This window comes from Ornithorhynchus anatinus, chromosome 16 (genome assembly GCF_004115215.2).
Source record: "Ornithorhynchus anatinus isolate Pmale09 chromosome 16, mOrnAna1.pri.v4, whole genome shotgun sequence".
Lineage (NCBI taxonomy): Eukaryota > Metazoa > Chordata > Mammalia > Monotremata > Ornithorhynchidae > Ornithorhynchus > Ornithorhynchus anatinus.
The window spans coordinates 27,654,242-27,675,871 of NC_041743.1; the positions used below are offsets into that span (position 1 = coordinate 27,654,242).

Consider the following 21,630-nt stretch of genomic DNA (forward strand, 5'->3'; position numbering starts at 1 on the left):
TGAGCAGAGAACTGTACTAAGCACTTGGGAGAATATAACATAACAATAAACAGACATTCCCTGCCCACAGCAAGCAATCCTACACAAACAGGAAGAGGTGCTTGCTGGTCGACAGTCAGCCCCTCAATCCATGTCTGATGCAAAGCCTATCAACCAGGGAGAGAGGCTGGCCAAATTGGATAACAGGATTAGAATCGGTAAACTGAACAACTGGAATAAAACAAATACAGATAAGTGGTGGGGAAAAAAAAAAAATGATGCACTAACCAGATACCTGAAACGAGACAAACCTCAAGTCAATATGGTGGGTATGTCAGACCTGGTGGTCCAGACTCATGGAGTAGAAGTCTCAGGTGCCTGAAGTTAGCAAAGTCCAAGAATTGTGAAAGGAAAAATCTGGTTTGCGTATTTTACTAAACTTGTAAATACATTTCAAAAGTGTCAGCATCTACCGACTCCCCAGCTGAACGCATCTAAAGATAGGTCTCAGAAGATACAGATCAGTTGGTAATTGTTGTAAGGTCACTAGCAGCGTGGCTCAGTGGAAAGAGCATGGGATTGGGAGTCAGAGGTCATGGGTTCGAATCCCAGCTCTGCCACTTGTCAGCTGTGTGACTCTGGGCAAGTCACTTAGCTTCTCTGTGCCTCAGTTACCTCATCTGTAAAATGGGGATGAAGACTGTGCGCCTCATGTGGGACAACCTAATTACCCTGTATACCCCAGCGCTTAGAACAGTGCTCTGCACATAGTAAGCGCTTAATAAATACCAACATTATTATTATATGATTCCCATATGATGTGGGCATCAGGGAGATCAACAGTTCAACTTGTGGGAACAATTTCTCTCGGCTTGGGCAGTACTTTCCCTACTAAAGATACCTAGCAAAATTCTCAGCAATAAAGTCATGAAGGTATGACACCTAAAATGGATGAACATTACAGAAAACTCTGCAGTAATAAATTTTAAAAATAGGAAATCTAATTAAGGATGTAAGTGCTATCTTTCAACAAGTGATAACGCGATGACTGAAATTTACTCTAGATGGAAAAAAGTCCGTTTCTAAAAACTAGTCCAACCAGGTAAGGGCTACCAGAAAATTATTTTATTCTTTAAGATATTGTAAAATGAGGCACTAAATCAAAATAGCATTACTTTACAGGACAGGAAAGGGAAAACATCAGGCAGAGTTTCAAAAGAATTTTAAGGCCTTGTCTAGTGGAATGAGTATGAGCCTCAAACTCAGAAGACCTGGAATGTAGTTCTGGCTCTGCCACTGCGTCCTGAGTGAGCTTGGGCATTTGATCATTTAATTTCTCTGTGCCTCAATGTTCTCTTCAATTCTCTTCTCCTTTTACAATGTGAATCAGGGGCCGTGAATGATCTAATCATCTCGAATCTAACCCGAAGCTAAGCACAGCAGTTAGAACATAATAAGCAGTTACTAAATAAATATGACGATAAATCAATTCCAATGACAGTGTCATTTAGTTTCCAAAGGAGAGGTACTTAATTTCGTGCGTGATTTTATACCAGGCCTCAATTAAATCAAACCTTCATACATAATATAAAATTGGGATTTTTTAAATCTACGTATTTTAAAGGCATTCTTTAAAAATTCCATGCTACAACTCCTCTACCGCTTGACAGCTCGGTGCTGTATTGTGGATTTCTTCACATAAAATGCTTTTTTCAAGAGAGCACAAGAGGGCACCCTTGTTCAGAAATATGTAAAATGCTTGGTTCAGGATCACTAAACTAGTGATTTTAAAACTGAGAAGATTCCTACAAGAGATTAAGAAAGTGATCTGTAACAACACAGAGAAGACTGAGTAAAGCAAGTACAAAGACTTTAAGGAATGTGTTGCTTTCATTTTGAAAAACTACTAAAGAACCAATCGGGAAAATGATTTGTTACAAGGCCTGAGAATGAATGCGTTTTCAAAGAAAATTTTTATTAATTAATGGAGTACTTTATCCCCCCACGAAAAATGCAAAATACCCAATTCTTTCATTTTGGGGAAAAAAAGCCAAATGAGAATTTGGTTCCCTAAATTTTGATGTAATGAGGAAAGGAAAAGGAAAAAATATTCGATTGTCACTGAAAGATTCATTCAATATCTTGAGAAAAAATGACAAAGAAAAACAAGAAAAATTTGGAAATGTAAAATTACCTTTGAGGAGTTGACGGAGGTACTGACAAATTAAAATATCCTAACTCCTAATAAAATTGCTTCAAATTTTTTTCCCACATAGTCTAGGAAAAAACCATGGTTCGTCAAAATCTGGGACACAATTGAAACTAGCGTAAAGACACTGTCAAAGCAAGGCAGAGAGCAGTGAAGAAAAAGCTACAGTGTGTATAGCAGGAGAGGAAATGGTAAACGTTGACCCAAGGTCAGAAGGTCCATGGGAGAAGATGCAGAAGGTCCCCTGAGGAGTCCCATTTAGGGGAGCCCAGCTCTGCTCATGTCCATGTTACCATTTCTCTTTCCACATACCTCTCCCTCAAGTTCCCCAGTCTGGCTCTTTCCCTGGTTCTTATGACACATTATGGAGCAACATCATGGATCAAGCAAGAGCAACATAACATTTACTGATTCGTCAGAAACTTCACCTAATAGTGTCTCTGATGGAGGGAGAAGTAGTGGGCCTCAATAACATTCATTCATTCAATAGTATTTATTGAGTGCTTACTATGTGCAGAGCACTGTACTAAGCGCTTGGAATGGACAAATCGGCAACAGATACAGTCCCTGCCCTTCGACGGGCTTACAGTCTAATCAGAGCATGGGCCTGAGAGTCAGGGGTCCTGGGTTCTAATCCCAGTTCCAATTCTTGCCTATGTGATTTTGGATCACCCACGATTTCTCTTTGCCTCAATTTCCTCATCTGCAAAATGAGGATTAAATACCTGTCCTTTCTCCCTCAGACTGTGAGTCCCATGTGGGATGGGGAATGCTGTTTCTTAGAAGATTAACATGTATCTACCTCTGTGCTTAGCGCAGGGTAAATGCTTCAACACAATTATTACGTTACAAGTACCAGCACTGTAGACTTCCCAGTAGATCCCTTAAAACCCTGGTTTAGAGAAATTATTGGAGAGGGAGGTGGGGGTGACAATTTTTAAGTCAGGGAAACAAAGTCTTTCATATATTTCAAAGTATCTGTAGATATTTTTTCTAATTGTTCCCTATTTACTATTTAAGTTCCTTGTAACCAAAGAGAGTGTGCAGTGCACATTGAGATGTGATTCTTCATGTGACTGGGAGAGTGCAGAAATGAGAACACTTAGAGGCATGCTTGCACACATTAGAGAACTCTTTTCTTTCTTGAAAACCGAAAGACAGCAGTAAAGCCTACGGGAGACACTAAGCTCAGTCCCTTTGAGCAGAATGGCAGATCAGCCCCTGTATACCAAGATCCTTGTTGCATTAATTTATTAGATGAACTCTTAGCCGGCATGAAAACGGATATAATACAAATGAAATTGCATTAAAAAAGTACTCTACCCATTTCTTTCTTCTCAGCTCTGATAATTTTGATGGGAAAAAAAAGTAGGTTGGAAAAACTCCCTTGACGTATGCTCTAAATATTACTTTTTAAAAATGCACCCACTACTTACCTTGCCAACTGTCATTGCAGACACATAATTTTTCTCCTGTTAGATCACAGTACCCATGATCGGGACTGCCACAGTTGGCTTTACAGTAAGGAATATCACACGCTTCACCTTTCCAGTATTTGTCACACTCACAGTACACTCGACTTGGAAGGGAAACACTCGGTGTGCACTTCCCATGCCCTGAGCAATTGTTAGGACAAGAATTAATGCTGCAAAATATTAAAAAAAGTTAAAAATGATATTTTAAAAACAGATAACACGTTTCTCCACCTTTGTTTTCAAATATATCTTATAATGAATCACTAGCAATTATTGTACTGATAATGACTGGCTTCGTCACAGATCTTGAGTGCATGTCTGAGTTGCTATTATCCATATTTAGACAGTGAATTTAGACAAATCATCACCGCAAGAGACTTGCACTCTAATATCCCTGAGCCAGCAGTAGTGAATTACAGAGAATAACTATTTTATGAAATGCTTTCTCCCCGCCCCCCTTCTCCATGCAAGGTTTTTCCTCATAAGCTTTTTTCACTTCATTTCTTCTCAGATTTTCTCCATGTTGAAAAAAACAATGAGCAGAGACTTTAAATTTTAATCATGAAACAACAGAGAAAGCCCATTTTTCCCCTTTTGCTCCGAATTTTTTTCCCTACATAGTCTAGGAAAAAACCATGGCTCATCAAAATCTGTCACCAAGTCACCATCATCCAGGAGATGGAGGAGTTCATCTCCTTATGTGGCATTCCTAAACTGCACAGTCTTCCTCTAAGATGGAAAATGTTAACACAGATGAATGTTAAATGACATAAGCATTACAAATATTTGATTTAGAAGTGTGCGATGAAAAAGTCCTGAACTATTAAACATCCTTCACATAAGAGAAAGCCACACTATCAGGTAAGCAGATGTCTCTCTGTGCAAGTGGGACCCTAATATGCTTGAATTCTTTCAGGCCACTAAGCCATATTCCGTGCAATTTTTTTTCAATTTACTAAATTATGCCTAAATAGTCTAAAAGATCAGATTTGTTTTCAAATGTGTCCAAATATGCCTAGTTTACTGAACATCCAAGCTGGGAACCTAAGAGTTTGACCCAAAATGTTTCTGTTCAACATTTTAACTCCAGTACAATATAGGACTTGCAATTAAAATAGAGAAATCAACCACATTCCTGAGACTGAGTTAATAGCAGGGTTCGCTCCCAACAGCAGAAAAGAATTCTTCCTCCCCAAACTGGAAATGATCCTCCATGGTCACTTGAGATAAAGGTAATGACCAAATCCAGGCTTCATCCCACATCTAATCTTTACGCAAATAGTTCACCAAAGTCACCTGGGGGGGGGGGGGTTCTCATTCCACATCCCAATAAGCAGTGGGAAGCCAGAGTGCTCCAGGAAAGGGAAAAAAGTGGTAGGTAATGTGCAGATCCCATCTTCTTCTCCACAACTCCTGGCTGGAATTATGCATAATCCCAAGAAGAATCAGTGAAGGGGACATTTGGTGGGTTTTTTACAGCTTGGGATCAGTTAGGGCTCCATATTAAAAGACCACCTCCATTCTAGCGTATTCTGCATTCTTCCCTCGACTAATGTTAAGAAATTGATTCATAAAATTAACAGAGTTTTAAATCCCCCCCCACCTGCTGGATGATGAGTAACCGACTAAATCTTATTCCAAGACAGAGTTAAGATACTTACGAATAAAAGATGTTGAAACCAGTTAAATTGTATGCAGCATCGCTAAAAAAGTGTAGTAGTGCATAGCCGGATGTAGTAACAACTTCTGGTACAGTTTCATTCCCACGTACCTCAGGGACTATTAGACCGCTGAAGAGAGAAAAAAGTTACCCATGGTGTAGTAATACCAGTGTTAATAATACTAATATATAAGGGCTTACTTTGTGACAAGCACTATGAGTCCCTGTCCCACGTGAGGCTCTCAGTCTCAATCCCATTCTACAGAGGGGGTAGCTCAAGCACAGAGAAGTGAAGAGAGTTGCCCGAGGTCACAAAGCAGACAAATGACAGAGCCAGATGACTCTGGATCTGGGATAACCCAGATAACTCTGGGTTTTTAGAAGCCAGGACCTTCTGACTCCCAGGCCTATATTCTATCCACCAAGCCATGCTGCTTCTCTTAATTTCCTAGCAGTGGCTCTCTTCCCGCAGTTTCGACTGCCCAAGACCTAAAGGGCTGGGCTGGCCCCACTTGAACCTACCTCTTCCCCCTGCATGCCCACCTCCACACGAGCTCTCGAACCATTTCCTCTCCGGACACCCCGGCTCCGCCGCCACGCACCCCCAGAACAGCAGTTGAGAGTCTGCAACGGTGGGATGGACAGACAGAGGAGGTAGCGAGCGGGCCATGGTCACCCCCTACCCCTGGAACCATCAGGTGCACCATCTCCAGCTTCAGGGATGGGGCTGGGAGGAGGCAAGTGGCTCAGTAACTGAGTGGCCGGATAACAGTGAGGCAGCGCCTGAGGAGGAGCGAGCTGACCCGGAGCCACGCCAGGCTCTCTGGGGCTGCCCTCACCGCCCCCCCGCCCACAGCGTTACCTGTGCCTGTGCTTTGCCTCTCCGTAGAAATGTCAAGTCTGACCCAGCCACGTGAAAAGCAGTACTGTGCTTCCAAATAAATCAGGCTATGACACCTGTCTCTGCTATGAATCGACACCTTAACATGACAGGAGAGTCTGCACCGGCTGTTGAAGCCTAGAGCTGTGTCATATAGGACTACCCGTAATGGAAAGGTGTCAACGTCGATTCACCTGTGCTGGGCAGTAGCAGCATGGGAAAGTCAAAGGCGGATGATGAAGCAATCAAAACACTGACCAAAGACATCGGCAGAGACTCATCAAGTTTTTACTGCGTGCAAGAAGGCAGTGGTAAACCACTTCTGTATCTTTACCAGCAAACTCTACAGATACACGTACCAGAACCACTTTATTACAGAAGATGGGATGTTCTAAAGAGGCTGTGTCCATGGAATCGCTGTGGGTCGGAAACGACTCAATGGCATTTGAGTAAGAAGACAGCTGTTCTGACACTGTTTTTCTTTAACCAATCCCCATTCCGGTGAGTACTATTTTACTTTCACCCCTAATTTCAGGAAATGCAAATCAGAACAAATGCCCGATCTGTATCAAGTGGAATAGTAGGGAAGTGCATATTTGGCCCTGAACTGCACCCCTGAATAAACACACTGGTGCTTTTAGTTGACTCGTTCTGGCAGAACAGAACACAGGCTTGGGAGACATGAGGACCTGTGTTCTAATCCCGGCTCCGCCACTTGTCTGCTGTGTGACCTTGCAAGTCACTTAATTTCTCTGAGCTTCAGCTACCTCATCTGGGAAATGGAGATTGAGACTGTGAGCCCTACGTGGGACAGGGACTGTGCCCAACTCGAATATCTTGTATCCACCTCAGAACGTAGAACAGTGCCTGGCACATAGTACGCACTTAAATACTTTTGGGAAGTAGCATGGCTTAGTGGAAAGAGCATAGACCTGAGATTCAAAGTCATGAGTTCGAACCCTAGCTCTGCCAAGTGTCTGCTGTGTGACCTTGGGCAAGTCATTTCACTTCTCCAGGCCTCAGTAACCTCATCTAGAAAATGGGAATTGAGACTCTGAGCTCCACGTGGAACAGGGACTCTTTCCAACCCGCTTTGCTTGTAGCCACCCCAGGACTTATTACAGTGCCTCACACATAGCAAGGGCTCATCAAATATCATCATTATTATTGTTATTATTATCATCCAAGCTAGGGCATCTTCACCCAGAGTCTATTTCTATCCCGGTAAAGGGATCACTTTATTCAACAATCAGATTCAATTCTCGTTACTTAGCACATACCTCATCGGGGTTGACTGAGGTACATAAAAAACATATAATAATAATGTTGGTATTTGTGAGGCACTTACTACGTGCAGAGCACTGTTCTAAGTGCTGGAATAGATACAGGGGAATGAGGTTGTCCCATGTGAGGCTGTCTTCATCCCCATTTTACAGATGAGGGAACTGAGGCACAGAGAAGTGAAGTGACTTGCCCACGGTCACACAGCTGACAAGGGGCAGAGTCGGGATTCAAACCCATGACCTCTGACTCCCAAGCCTGGGCTCTTTCCACTGAGCCACGCCGCTTCTCTATGCACGGAATACATAAAACATATGTAATGGTAGCAAAGGCATTTACTACAAAATCTAGTTAGATATATCCTCTATATGCTTAATTCTACATCTTGATCAGAAAATTTCTCTAGATAAAGTGTGTTCACATAGGAGAAGAGCAAGAAAGAAAAAAGAACTTTCCTTCACAGCTGAAGACCCTTTTATGACCATAAGAATACAATCCATACATGAGGATACGACTGAAAAACGTATTCACAACTAAATTCAATTTTACAAAGGATTTATCTTTTTACTAGGCTGATACCTGTGCCACTTGATACCTGTCACTGCTTTTAATCTGCTTCTCTTAGTATTTTAATCATCCCAAAGTCTCTGCTCAAAGGCGGCAATCCCTATTGTTGGCTAAATTCCTGCTGATGTGCCTCCCACTTGGATCTACCTCTTCCCCTTATTTGCCCACCTCAGTTATGGCAGTTCAGTAACAGCACGCTAGTTAAGGCTATACTCCAGACGCTTTCAGAATAAGCCCTTCATGAATTTACTTTTTACCAAGACAACATAACCCAAAAAGGTTCCCCAGGTGACACCAGATTTCCCTCTGCAAGATGAGGCTTCGATTCATTAAGCAATCTAAATTTAGGATCCTGCCCATGGGCAGGATTTGATCTCCTACACATGTCTATTTTTTTTAATCTGTTTCACATAAAATGCTCTCTCCACAAAAAGGCACTATTTACATGAAACAAAGTATTTTGGAAAAGAGCTATTATATACAGATTTTTGGAATCCAAATGTCTTGACTGAACTAGCCTTCCTCTTTTCTATCCTTGCATAATCTAGACAAATGTACACAAAATGCTACATGATGATGTACGCTCCAGAAAATGCACATTCATCAGGGAATCTATTTCACCAAGACGGCACCCCACCCTCCTGGCTTGAAAATGTTCACTAATTAGCATGAATGTGAGCTCAAAAGCTATTAACAACAAAGTAATGCATCCATTCTAATAGGTTTTACCATTCATAATTACGCTTACTTCCTAAAAACATTAAGGGAATGTACTAACAAATATAAATATATATAACAAATATTTATAATATACAACACATAAATAGTTAACAGAATTTAATCATGAAAACTATTATCACTTTTTGTAAAAACTTCTATTAGCATAACAACAAACAGTATTACTCACCTAAGTACAGCTATTAGAGGTGCATATATTGAGTCTCCATCATAAACATACATGTGGTCCCAACTACATTCTGTGGCAAAATGATTAAATCTTAATCTTAGGACTGCATTAGGACTACAAATGAAAACAGCTCAAGGTTAATTGATGATAATACACAAAAACTGTTCTTAGCAATAAATCATTCTAAGTAGTTCTATGGAAATACTGTACTTCGTAGCTTCAAAAAGTCACCACTATCTGATGTTGAAAATTCAAACTGAATGTTTATATTCTACAGAGATTAAAGAATTTTCTAAGAGATATTTTAAGGCAGTAGAATATAAATATTTAAAACAGCAATAAATTCATTCTTTTGAATAGTTTATTTTGTACAAAACCTCATGCCTGCATCTGATATGATCGTCTGTAGAACCGCTTTCAATCTCGGATAGCTGTTTCCCTTCTGCTTTTAAGCACACCCACTTATCCCACTGCCCTAACCACCCCCTAACCACCCAACCGCACCATCCAGCTATTGCCCCATTGCCCCCCAATCATTCTTGTCCAAAGCCTTCAAACAATTTGCTAACACCCACTGCCTCCACTTACTCTCCCCAACTGCCCCATGGGTCCTCTACACTCTGACTTCTATTCGTTCCATTCCACTGAATCTGTTCTCTTGATGGATACCAATGACCTTTTTCTTCTCGATTGCAATGGGCTCTACTCCATCCTTATCCTTTGAGATCTCTCAGCTGCCTTGGACGCCGGGTAAACACCCCGGATTACCCCCTTCTGAAAACACTAGCAAGCCTTTGAGTTCCCTGAAATAATCCTTTTCCAGGTTTTCCTCCTACCTCCCTAGAGACTCCTTCTTGGCCTCTTTCAGGCCAGCTCTTCCTCTGCCTCCCATTCCTTAACTGCCCCTCAAGGCTCCTCATCTATTATCATTCTACACTCATCCCCTCTGGGACCTAATTCCCCCTCATGGCTAAAACTACCACCTCTTTGTAGGAGGGCTCCCAAATCTCTCTAGCCCTGACCTCTCTCCTCTGCCATCTCGGGTCTCTCTTCCTACCCCCACCGACAGCATTCAATAAATTAGAAATGTCATACTTACTAGCCTTCAATTAGCCAAGTACATTTAGTTTTATATTTATAATTAATTGGTCCATCTGTTAAATATCCAGAGGGTTCTGTTAACCTAGAAAAGAAAAAACAAAGCCATAAATACAATTACCCTTATAGTCATTTATAAGAGGTAAATGAACATAATAAATGAAAATATCAACATTAAAAAGTTATAGCTCTTGACAGATGGTTAGAAAAATATCACTCAGGGTTCATATTAGTCACCACCTTTTCTGAACAATCTGAGAGCTCTTTTGTCATGCATCTTTAAACATTTATTTTCTAATAGGAATACGATTTTCTGGGAAAAGCAAAAAGCACTACCTTATAGACAGATCACATAATATATACGTACAATTAGTTCCTCTGTAAGACAAGGTTTAGGTTCTTGAAGAACCTGCTAAGAAGAAAAATTCACACTACATTACTCATTCTTGACTGACCTTACGCACAAAAGCAAAATTTCTCTCAACATCGTTATCGTGCTCTCTCCAGGCAGGCACCAGTTGTTGGAAGAACATTCCCTGATTCTCCAATAGTGTGCTATACTAAACATCAGTATAGTCTACTGGAAAAAGCACTGGTCTGGACACTATGAGACTTAGGTTCTTGTTTAAGTTCTGCCCCTGGCTCTGAATACATCACTTTATTTCTCTGGGTATCAGCATCCCCATATGTAATATGGCAATAATACCACCTTCCTCTTCCTACCTCTCAGGAATACAGTGAAAATTAAATGTCATAAATTATATAAAAATACTTCGGAATAATGTAATGGCTATATAACCACAAGTACTGTTTTTTATAAAACTTTTGTTACACAGCCAGCATCTTATTCAACAGAAAGCTCGACAAACCCACCTGCTGGTTATTTCTCCTGCACGGATGACACTAACTGATTCCTTCTGGAGAAGGAATTTAACCAGGTTTGAGTTCTCCCCAGGGGTATGGATCACCTCTGGGGGCATTTACATAAGCTGTGGGTCGGATTCATGACTGCTCCAGCTCACCTTCAATCAGTGAGCACCTCTCCTGGCTATATCTATTACTTGGGCTCCAAATTGCCTGCTCCTTGGGGACTTATGCATAAACTCCCTCAAGGGCTGGGGTTGCACTGCTAATGTAATTCGCAAACAGTCTTAATCAACAGATCACTAATAACATTTATTAAAGGTTTTCAAAAATGTGTATAACTGGGAAGAGATCAAGCACATTGCTTCATAATCAATCCATGGCCTAAAGGAGGTTGGACATTCTAAAAGGAAGAAAAAAATAGAGAAAATATAGTTATTGCCATTTGATCAGCAAATAGTCTTCTGACTAGAAGGGTTGAGGGTTCACTGTGTCCTCCGTGGCTCCTCAAAACTTCCTGAAGCATTCTAGAAGGTCTCTACTCAAACCCCCATGTGACAATTAATGCCCTTTGGTGATGAGCCTTGAATTAATACTGAAGTTGCCGAGTAGTGTACTAAGCGCCCGGGAGAGTGAAAAAAGTTAGTAGACACCATCCCTACCCACAAGGATCTTACAGTCACTTACAGACACTAACTGAAATGTTCAACTAACCGGAACTTCCCATTCCCTGAGTGTGCTGGATGGCAGAGGTTTGTGTGTCTGTTACTTATACATAATTTAAATACGTAACCCTTTACATTTAAAGGTAAGGCTATACAGACTTGACATACATATGGTGTGGTTAAAAACGATCTAGACGAACTGATAGTTCACTCTACTCTGTGTCCACGTAATGGTAGCCCTTCGCTCCTCTCCTACCTTTACCACCCACAGCAACAACCAGCGCAGTTTCTGAACTGCCTCTCAATGGCCTAATCTTCCTTAAACCTCTCCTGATTGCTGTAGGCCGGCTTGCCTATGTACTCCAGCTGTATCCCAACCGCCTGTTTTTATACAAACAAAATCATCAGGAAAGCCACAGACACCTAAACAAAAGGCATTTGCTTATCATCATTCGAAACCACCTTACATCCACACTGGGAAAACTGGTTACACTTCAGGTCATCACATTTTAGGAAGGATTAACAGAGTTGGGCTATGTACAGAGAAGGGCAATCAAAATGATTGGGAGACTAATCAGGAGCCCACATACAAGGATGGGAGGGTTAAGTGGGATCGGGGTAGTGTCCAAGAAATAATGGAGCAGTCACAAATCTATCAGCTATTTAAAAATCTTATCATCACCTATTAATGTTGCCAGTAAGTATGGTCTACCAAACGGCTACGGCATTTAAGACTGTGGGTTCGGTCAAGAGACAGGCTGAATGAGAAGGACTCAGATCAAGGAGCAACCTGAAGTGGAGCAAACAAAAGTATCCTCAACATCCTCATGGCCCTTAGAAAGGGATTTTTACTGAAAGCTACACTGTGGAAAACAGAACAAAGTAGGGAACATATGCGACAAATAATGAGACGCCACGGCTGAAGATTAATTTCCCATCTTGCCAGTCAAGTTATCCCTCCTCAACGTTCATGAATTTATCCACTGATGTATTTATTCCCTTGTATCTACTTACATCTATTCCATTACTCTTAACTATGGTACACTAAACAACTTATGTCGGCCTCTCCCCATTAAATCAAGGACAGGAATTGTCTTTTACTATTTTTATGTTCCCCAAGTGCCTATTACTGTGCTAATGTATACAGGAGGTATTCAATAAATTATATTGAAGCTGAATCTATAGCAGGATATATATTTAGAGAGAGATGCACCCACATATACCACATGCGCGCACGCACACACCACACCCTCCTTCTCTCTGCCCCTCCCCTTCCTCCCAAACACATACTTTTCTGGCCAAAACAGCTAAACCAGTGAAGGATGGATACTGCAAAAAAGTATCCAGTGCTCATCCAAACCACTTCCTGCTCTGAATGATGTCATACTTGCTGAAGCAATAGACAAAAAGTAGATTAGGCTCCATTCCTCCAACCCTCCCACTCACTGTCAAGGGTTCCTCTTGAGTGTTTCAGCCAGTCCAGTTCAGATCTGGTGCCCCTTACCTTTCTGAGAAAAAACTTGGCTCTCTCAGAGAGAGTGCCTATATCTCAGCAAAAAGTAACCACGGAAACAGAGTGAGTCACTGAACCCTGGAAAGCCATCGATTCTCTCTGCCTTTGATTGGGTGCTTTCCCTCAATATTCTAGAGTTCAGTCTTCCTTCACAGCCTCTCTGCCTCCAGCTACTGGATTTGCTCATTACAATTATACTTATTTTTTCATTCTTCCCAGGGAATTGGTTGAGTCCCTTCATTTGTTTTTGCCCTGCCTCATCTGATCATAAGCTCCCACACAACAGGCAGAACAGACCCAAAGAAATGAAAGGCCTCCTGCAGGGGGTGACTTTCAGCTGGGGCTAAGAAACTTATAAGACTAAAAGTTTCTTATGGGCAGGGAACACGTCTACCAGCTCTTCATATTCTACTCTCCCAAGCGCTTAGTGCAGTGCCCTGCAAGCAGTATGTGCTCAATGCACACCACTGATTTTTTCAAAAAACCATATCTATGACATGTAGGCCTAGTAACCACTGAGCAGAATGTATTTATAGAACTACATTTCCCAGAAAAGCCTAGTGAAGAAACTGATAAGAGTGGTGAATTGATCACATAATTACCACAAAAAACAAGACACAAACACCACTGCTGTGTTAGGGCTTTACCCTGAGACCTCATTCATGCTTTAGGGAGATAGTGGGAGAAAGGTAGGGATTTAAGCAGCAGCGAGGCCTAGTAGATAGTGTATGGGCCTGGGAGTAAGAAGGACCTGGATTTGAATCCTTCATGTGTCTGCTGTGTAACCTTGGGCAAGTCACTTCACTTCTCTGGGCCTCCGTTCCCCCATTTATAAAATGGGGATTAAGACTGTGAGCCCCATGTGGAACAGGGCTCAGTGCTTAGTACAGTGCCTGGCACATAGGTGCTTAAATACCGCAATTATTATTATTAGGAGCAAAAGCTTTTCCACTATGTCCACCACTGGATCTACGCATTACCTTGTTTCCTCTGATTGATGCTACAACACAAGTTCATTCTCAGTCTGCTTCGCGGACTCCTCCTTCCCCTCCCATCCCCTAGTAGTGGTTCCTCAAGGGTCAGTTCTTGGTCCCCTTTTGTTTTCCATCTATACTCATTCCCTTGGTGAACTCAATCGCTCTCACGGCTTCAACTATCTCTACGCAGATGACATCCAAATCTACATCTCCTCTCCTGTTCACACTTACAACTTGGGTGGCAATACTCACACTGGGTCCAAGGCCATGCATAAATGCAAAACTGCTCCTTCTGACACTAAACTGTATTTACTCTAGACATATGTACTTTGTCCAAATAAAAATACCTCATTCTTCAACAGTGTCAATAAAATAATAGTAGAAATAATGGGGGTATTTCTTAAGTGTTTACTATATCCTAAACATTGTATTAAGTGATGATGATGATGATGATGATAGTATTTGTTAGGCATTTACTATGTGCCAAGCACTGTTCTAAGCACTGGGGTAGATACAAGTTAATCGGGTTGGACATAGTCCCCGTCCCACAAGTGCCAGGGTATATATAAGATAATCAGGTCAGACATAGCCCCTGTCCCTCATCAGGCTCACAGTCTAAGTAGAAATAAGAACAGATATTGAATCCACATTTTACAAGTGAGGAAACTGAGGCACAGATAACTTAGATGATTTGCCCACAGTCACATAACAGAATTAGTGGATCCATTTCCTGCCCACAATGAGTTTACGGCCTAGAGGATATGACAGAAGTGTCTGTTCATATTTTAAACGATGAGGGCTGTACTGAAAGACAGAGCACTTCATTCTTTAAAGGCTTACTGAGGTGAGTATAAGTGTTCTTGGAGGGTAAAGAAGGTGAAAGAGTAGTCTCCACTTGAAGTTTATATGTATGTATACGTAAGCATTTACATGTAGGTATATTTATTCAATCAAGGCATACTGGTGATATATAAGTTAAATACACAAAACCTATTCTAATCACACCTGCACAGTGTAGCCAAAATAACCCTCGGTAATTCTTGGAATATGGTCATAATTCCAGGATGTTTTTGGTAGATATTTCTTACTCTCAAGATTATATAATCATAGAATCACAGAGTTGGTGAGATATCATGAGATCATCTGTCTAGGTTCAGACTTCCACACAGGTGAATCAATCAATAAATGGTATTTATTGAGTGCTTATTGGGTGCAGAGCACTGCACTAAGCACTTGGGCGAGTACAGAGTTGCTATGCCATCCAGTTCTTACAGTGATCTATTATTTTCTTTAAAATATCCAGGAATGAAGGAGCCACAATCTCCCAGGTTTTTATCCATCATTCTGATAGCCAATAAAGTTTTCTTTATGTACAACCAATATCTTTTTATGCTTTAATTTAAACTCATTTCCTCTTGTTAATTCTCCGGAGAAACACAGAGGCCCCAGAGAAATATTAGGCAGCATCCTCCATAAAACCTTTCATATACTTAATGACAATTACTAGGTCACTTCTCTCCTCTGGAATACATCACCCACATTCCTTTAACCTATTTTCCATTCCTTTAATCAATTTTCTGTACTTTCTCCTTTTTAAACCTAGATGCCTAAAAGTGGAGTTAGCACTTTCATACTGCTCTAATACCTCACAATAGTGGAAAGGCTATTTTCCAGTTCTTATGTTATATTCTCATTACTTTTTATCAGTACCATGTGATTTTTCCAATAAAGTAACTCGACTGCTGACTCACATTTCACTTGCATTTCACTAACGCCCAGGTCCTCCTTGAAGAGAGGGCTCCTAGCTACTAATTCTTTTCTACTCCCCCAAGCACTTAGCACTCTGTATACAGCAAATGTTCAATAAATATTACTGATTGATGTCTTTTTCCAAGGAACTTCTCCTTATCCAGTCTTTCTTCACCCTATATTTGTGGTGGTGTCTTAACTGTAAGTGAATTACCCACAAGCATTTTTCTAATTTACTCAGATCACTTTGAATTTCGTCTCCCAAAACATTAATAACTCTGCCTAAAACAATCATTTGCAAATTGAAGAATATTTACGGGACAAAAGCCACCTCCCTCAAGTATCCCCAATGAGAAGCAAAGAGAAGAGCCCTCCATCAATCAGGGAATTACCAAAGACAGAAAGGAGCTGTGGACTCGGGTGGAAAGAATAAGTAACCGCTGCGTAAATATTTTGAAAAGCTGCAAAGCTCTGACTGAACACCTAATATTAGCCAGCAAATGTTGTTTCATTCAGAAGATTTACTTGAAGAGGAAGGCATAAATGAAACTAAGATTTAAAACCACAGCCAGAAAACCATCCTTACTGATTCAGTGTTTAAAGGGTTACTCACTGCTTGCACGCCTTTAACCCCAGGCTTGAAGAAAAAAACAAAGGGGCAAAAGGTTCTCAGCAGCCTCAAGTGTAAACAGATAGAAGCTTTTCCTGAGTCCCTCCAGGACAACTCTGGAAACATGACTTGTTTCCTTTACTTCTGTGAAATATAGTGAATCGACACTTTTGAGTATTAGGAAAAGTACGTTGACCTTTCCTTCTCTTCAGTTCTCTTTCCCACCTCCAACAAACAGGTGAGCTGATGAGATGATCTGAAATCACACAGCTCCCACCAAAGATTGATTGCCATTAATACAGCAGACTTGACCAATTCTTGATTCCTTCATTCAGATCATTAACAAAAGACATCAAAGAGCAACCGCTTCAGGACCAGGCTCTGTATGATGCTGATCTCCCTGCTCCACAACGGCAGGGAGAAGCAAGAGCCACAGCGAGAACCACTGCCCGACCCGTCCCGCCCAAGCCCAGAGCCCTGCTGCCCCTTAGAAGAGCTGTCCCGCTCCCATATCACCTATCAGCCTCTGCCCTGCTCCACCAAAGCAGAAATAAACAGTAGCAACAGCGTGAGGCCTTCTCCAACAGGCCACAGCGAAGGCTTTTGTAACTGTTCGGTCCTGAGCAGGTAGGAGAAACTGCATGGCCGAGTGGACAGAGCATGGGCCTGAGAGTCAGCGCCACTTGTCCGCTGTGTGACCTTAGGCAAGTTGCTTCACTTCTCTGTGCCCTGACGACCTCGTTTGCAAAATGGGGATTAAGACTGTGAGCCGCAAGTGGACAGGGGCTGTGTTCAACCTGATCAGCTTGTGTCTACTCCAGCACTCAGTACAGTGCCTGGCACAGAGTAAGTGCTTAACAAATACCATGAAAAAGGAGGTCTGCCTGTCACGATGCCTTCACTGTTCTTCTTAAATTTACTTTTTGTATTCATTAATTCATTCAGTCGTATGTACTGAGCGCTTAACGTGTGCAGAGCACTGTATTAAGTGCTTGGAATGTACAATTCGGCAACAGATAGAGACAATCCCTGCCCCACAAAGGGCTCACAGTCTAAGAGGGGGAGACTGTCAGCAAAACAAAACAAAACCATTGTCCTTTTCTTTTTACTTTGATGTCAAGGTTCCTTATGTATTTACTGTCAAATCCTCCTCCCCTCCTTCTTCTTTGATTGTATGTCACTTGGGGGACCAGGGACCATGACTATCTCTCGAACAGATTTTTCTGGAATCAGTATGGTTTTTTACCCTCAGCAGGCACTTTTAAATCTACTCCTACTGCGGCTCCTATCTGTTCTGTCTCCCTAGGTTGACAATGAATCACCGATAAGTGCCTTCTGGGTACCCCCCTGAGGTAGGAGGTCACTTTACACCTATTTTGTGGCCGAGAGATGAAGCAATACTTCTGCAATTGAAAAATCATTCAAAACCATCCTTTACACCGTAAACTCCTTGTGGGCACAGTGTGGGCACGGAACGTGTCAACCAACTCTGTTGTACTCTCTCTCCCAAGCTCTTAATACAGTCCTCTGCACACAATAAGCCCTCAATAAAATGCCATGGATTGATTAAATCATTTCTGCAATGCAGTGCTTCCTAAAAGACAATTTAAACACTAAGAACAATAACATATACGGCAGGTACCAAAAAGCACTAATTTGGAAGATTCTACATTCAAGGTATTACAATAACTTCCATTCTTCGGATTACTTTTTGCCAGCATAGTAATGGATAAGGTTTAATTAAATAACGGCAAAACAGATCCTTAGCACGAGCAGTGCAGACAGCAACGGCTTTCAAATCAACAACCTGCTGGGTTCTGACCAAGGACAGTATTGGCACTATGCTGGGGTCACTTTGATAGTAAATGGGTCTTGTATATAAAGCGCCTTTGTGGGCACTTGGCAATGTGCTGCCCCTGCCCTCCTCCTCACTTGCTGCATTCCGTGCCTCAGTAGGAACACAACTGGCAAGGACAAGAACAGAAGTGGTGGTGTATAAACCACTGGTCAATTTCCTTCACACAGGTTTTCAGTCCCAAAGTCTCAGTCCAAAGACTCATCTTGCTGTTCATGATGGGAGACTGGCATCATCAGAAAGAATTCTGTTCTTTTTAATTTGAGTACTTCAGATACTCCTAACTTCTACTGGTGTTTCTAATATGGAAGAGATTCACTGTTTCACTCCAGGAAGACTGTTAGTCACCAAATGTCATGGAATAGTCTTACCAACCCTCATCCAAATAGGAAAATGGTACAGCCCTTGGCTAAATCATAGATTAGAGTGGCTTTTATTCAAACTGCCTTTAAAAGCAATTTACAATGGAAGAAAAATCAATTTTATATGAACCCCATAAACTTACTAATGCAGTAAATATAATGAGCGCATATTTAGTAGATTTGAAAATTGGGAGAAAATGCACGACGACATGACAATTTAAGGAATATTTATTCAATTCTAGTAATTGTCCTTAGTGTCTTTTATTATGGGTTGGTGATGATGAATAAGCTTCATCTGTCTACGTGACCTTGGGCAAGCCACTTAACTTCTCTGCACCTGTTACCTCATTTGTAAAATGGGGATTAAGACTGTGAGCCCCATGTGGGACATCGACTGTTTCCAACTGGATTAGTTTATATCTACCCCGGCGTTTAGTACAGTGCCCGGCACATAGGAAGCACTTAACACAGTCTTGAAATTTGTCAAAACTAGTGTATAGATTCAGTTCAACATGTCTATCTTTAATTATAAGCTTTTCAAAGGCAGGAAGCTTGTCCACTTAACTCTGTGCAGTGCTTCTCTCTATGCCATGTGCAGAAGCGTATACGACCATCACCAAAAAATTCTATAATTTCTCATCCAAAAAGTGGGGATTCCCACTAAGTTATATTCATAATCCATATTAACAATTCCTCCTGACATGTCAGGTATAACTGATTTTACTTTATCAAAATAGAATCTTTGCCCAAAGCAGAGATAAGCGACATATAGATTCTAAGTACATAAAATGCAATTTTTTCAAATTAAAAACTGTCATTTAGAAAATGGAACCTTTTGTCCACGGCGTTTTGTCAACACATACCAAATGTATGTCTCAAGAGGAAATCAGAAACACTAGATGGTGAATTTTAATATTTCCATGAGTACCTGGTACTCAAATTCAATCTTAGAGAGAAAAGGATCATCAAAGATATGCTCCTCTTGGAAACAGAAATGAGAACAGTCCACTCAACATCGTTGAGAAATAATTAAAAAGGCCAAATTTGTGCATAAAAAGACATAAAACAATGCCCACACTGTATGAAATTAACTGAAGGATACATCAAACAATAGTCACTGTGTGGATGAAACCAGAGTCACAAACAACATCTGACCCACAGCAAATGCAGTTTCCAGATAAGAGTGGCCTTGCTATATTATGTAGCTAGAGTGACTGGGACTAATGACGGTAATTGCAGTTACAGGACACAAAGCATAACATACACATCATTTGGAACATTTTGCAGGGAACTTCCAATCTGCCCACACCTAAGGCATTTCTCTTGGCTATCAACCCAGCGCCGACCACCCTTAACCCTTATACATTTCACGATTTTTTTAAAAAATATTTGTTTGGTGCATACTATGTGCCAGGCACTGTACTAAGCTTATTAGGTTGGGGCTCACAGTGCCCATTTTACAGATGAAGGAACTGAGGAAGAGAGAAGGTAAGTCACTCGCCCCAGGTGTCACAGCAGATCAGTCTTGCAGCAGAATTAGAACTCAGGTCCTTCTCATCTATGTATTTTTTACGTGTACTTATTCAGCTTCTTTCATCTTAATATATTTGTACCTTCATTATGTCCTAAGGATGTACTTTCATTATGTACCCTTCATCATGTCCTAGTTCTTCCTCCTGTTTCCTCAACTGGTGAACAATTATAACTTTTGTCTGTCTGAATAACTCAGTAGATTGTAAAATAGAGGGAAGAGATGGCAGATCTGGTTTCTGCACTCTTCTAGGCACTTAGTACAGTGATGCACAATCAGAAATGCTCAATAAATATTATTAATGATAGAGTAGTATTCTCCAGGATGGCTTCCCGGAGATGTGATTTTTAAAATACGGAACACTTCACAAATATGCAAGTTATGTTGTGCATATAAAGAGAGTTAAGGGGTGGGGGGTGAAAAGGTTGTACATTCAGGTACGAAAGTTGTAACACAAGTAAGTGGGTTCGACTGGGGCTATCACCTAAAGTTGCTTTATTGGACCCTCACTTTAAAAAAAAAAAAATCCTGTTAATCTTTGTGGGTTGTTTTGCAACAAATGAAATGAAATGAATTTATAATGTCTACTAATACTCCTATGAGTCCCATGTGGGCCAGGGACTCTGCCCAATCTGATCGGCTTGTATCTTCCCCAGCACTTAGAAGGTTGCTTGACACAAAGTAGTGCTTAAGATAACCATCATTATTAAAAACATATTCTATTCAATGCTAAGAACATCTTAGAGTATCCTTCATTATTCGATAGACAATGGAGTACCCCTTGGAGACACTTCACAAGCCTAAGAATCAAATTAAAATCAATTCATTGTATTTGAACTCTGTACTTCAAACACTGGTACATACTCAACTCATATCTTTTAGTTAGTATCCCTCCATCCTTGAGCATCTTGAAAAGTGAAGACAAGGAGGCCTAAAAACTCTTGGTACAGTTTTAAACTCTTCTCTGACTCACCCTAGTTTTTCCCTCCTGGAACTCAGGAAAACCATACCATTTTAAATATCTAGATTCTGTTACTACCATCTCCACCCAAATGTCTCTGCCACTGGACCTACTGAATATGTTCTTGGTTTTCTGTATGATTAGTTCCTGTAAGACAGGAAGTCCATGGGCTAACCTATGTGACAGTTATAGTGCCTTCCTACCCACTCACCTCCCCTCGCTTGGTATATATTTGCACTCATTTCTGCAGCTATATTCTTCCCGACTTGACTTGGAAATATCCATGTAAAATAAATTGAATGCCACATGTGAAACAAAAACTGGAGCGCCTTGATTCTTGCTTCTACCCCAGCTTCGTAACCCAAAGTGAGCACGTCGTAATACCATTAACGACGAGAAGTCGAGAGAGAATTTAGGAGATGCGGCAGGCCTTGGGGAAGTTTGTGTGATGTCACGCCAACAAATATTTGGTCCATTCACCAGAAGT

At 41.1% G+C, this 21,630-nt stretch overlaps 1 protein-coding gene across 3 annotated transcripts in view; it reads right to left on the reverse strand.

The window, feature by feature from the left end:
• Window positions 1–21,630, reverse strand: part of ATRNL1 (attractin like 1) — a 602,864-nt gene that overhangs the window by 566,088 nt on the left and 15,146 nt on the right. For all 3 annotated transcript variants that reach the window (XM_001513843.4, XM_039914307.1, XM_039914308.1), the window contains exons 2-5: window positions 10,058–10,141; window positions 8,959–9,072; window positions 5,325–5,453; window positions 3,625–3,833 (exon numbers count right to left, since the gene is read on the reverse strand). In XM_001513843.4, coding sequence (XP_001513893.2) covers window positions 3,625–3,833; window positions 5,325–5,453; window positions 8,959–9,072; window positions 10,058–10,141 — 536 coding nt within the window. The remainder of the gene's footprint in view (window positions 1–3,624; window positions 3,834–5,324; window positions 5,454–8,958; window positions 9,073–10,057; window positions 10,142–21,630) is intronic.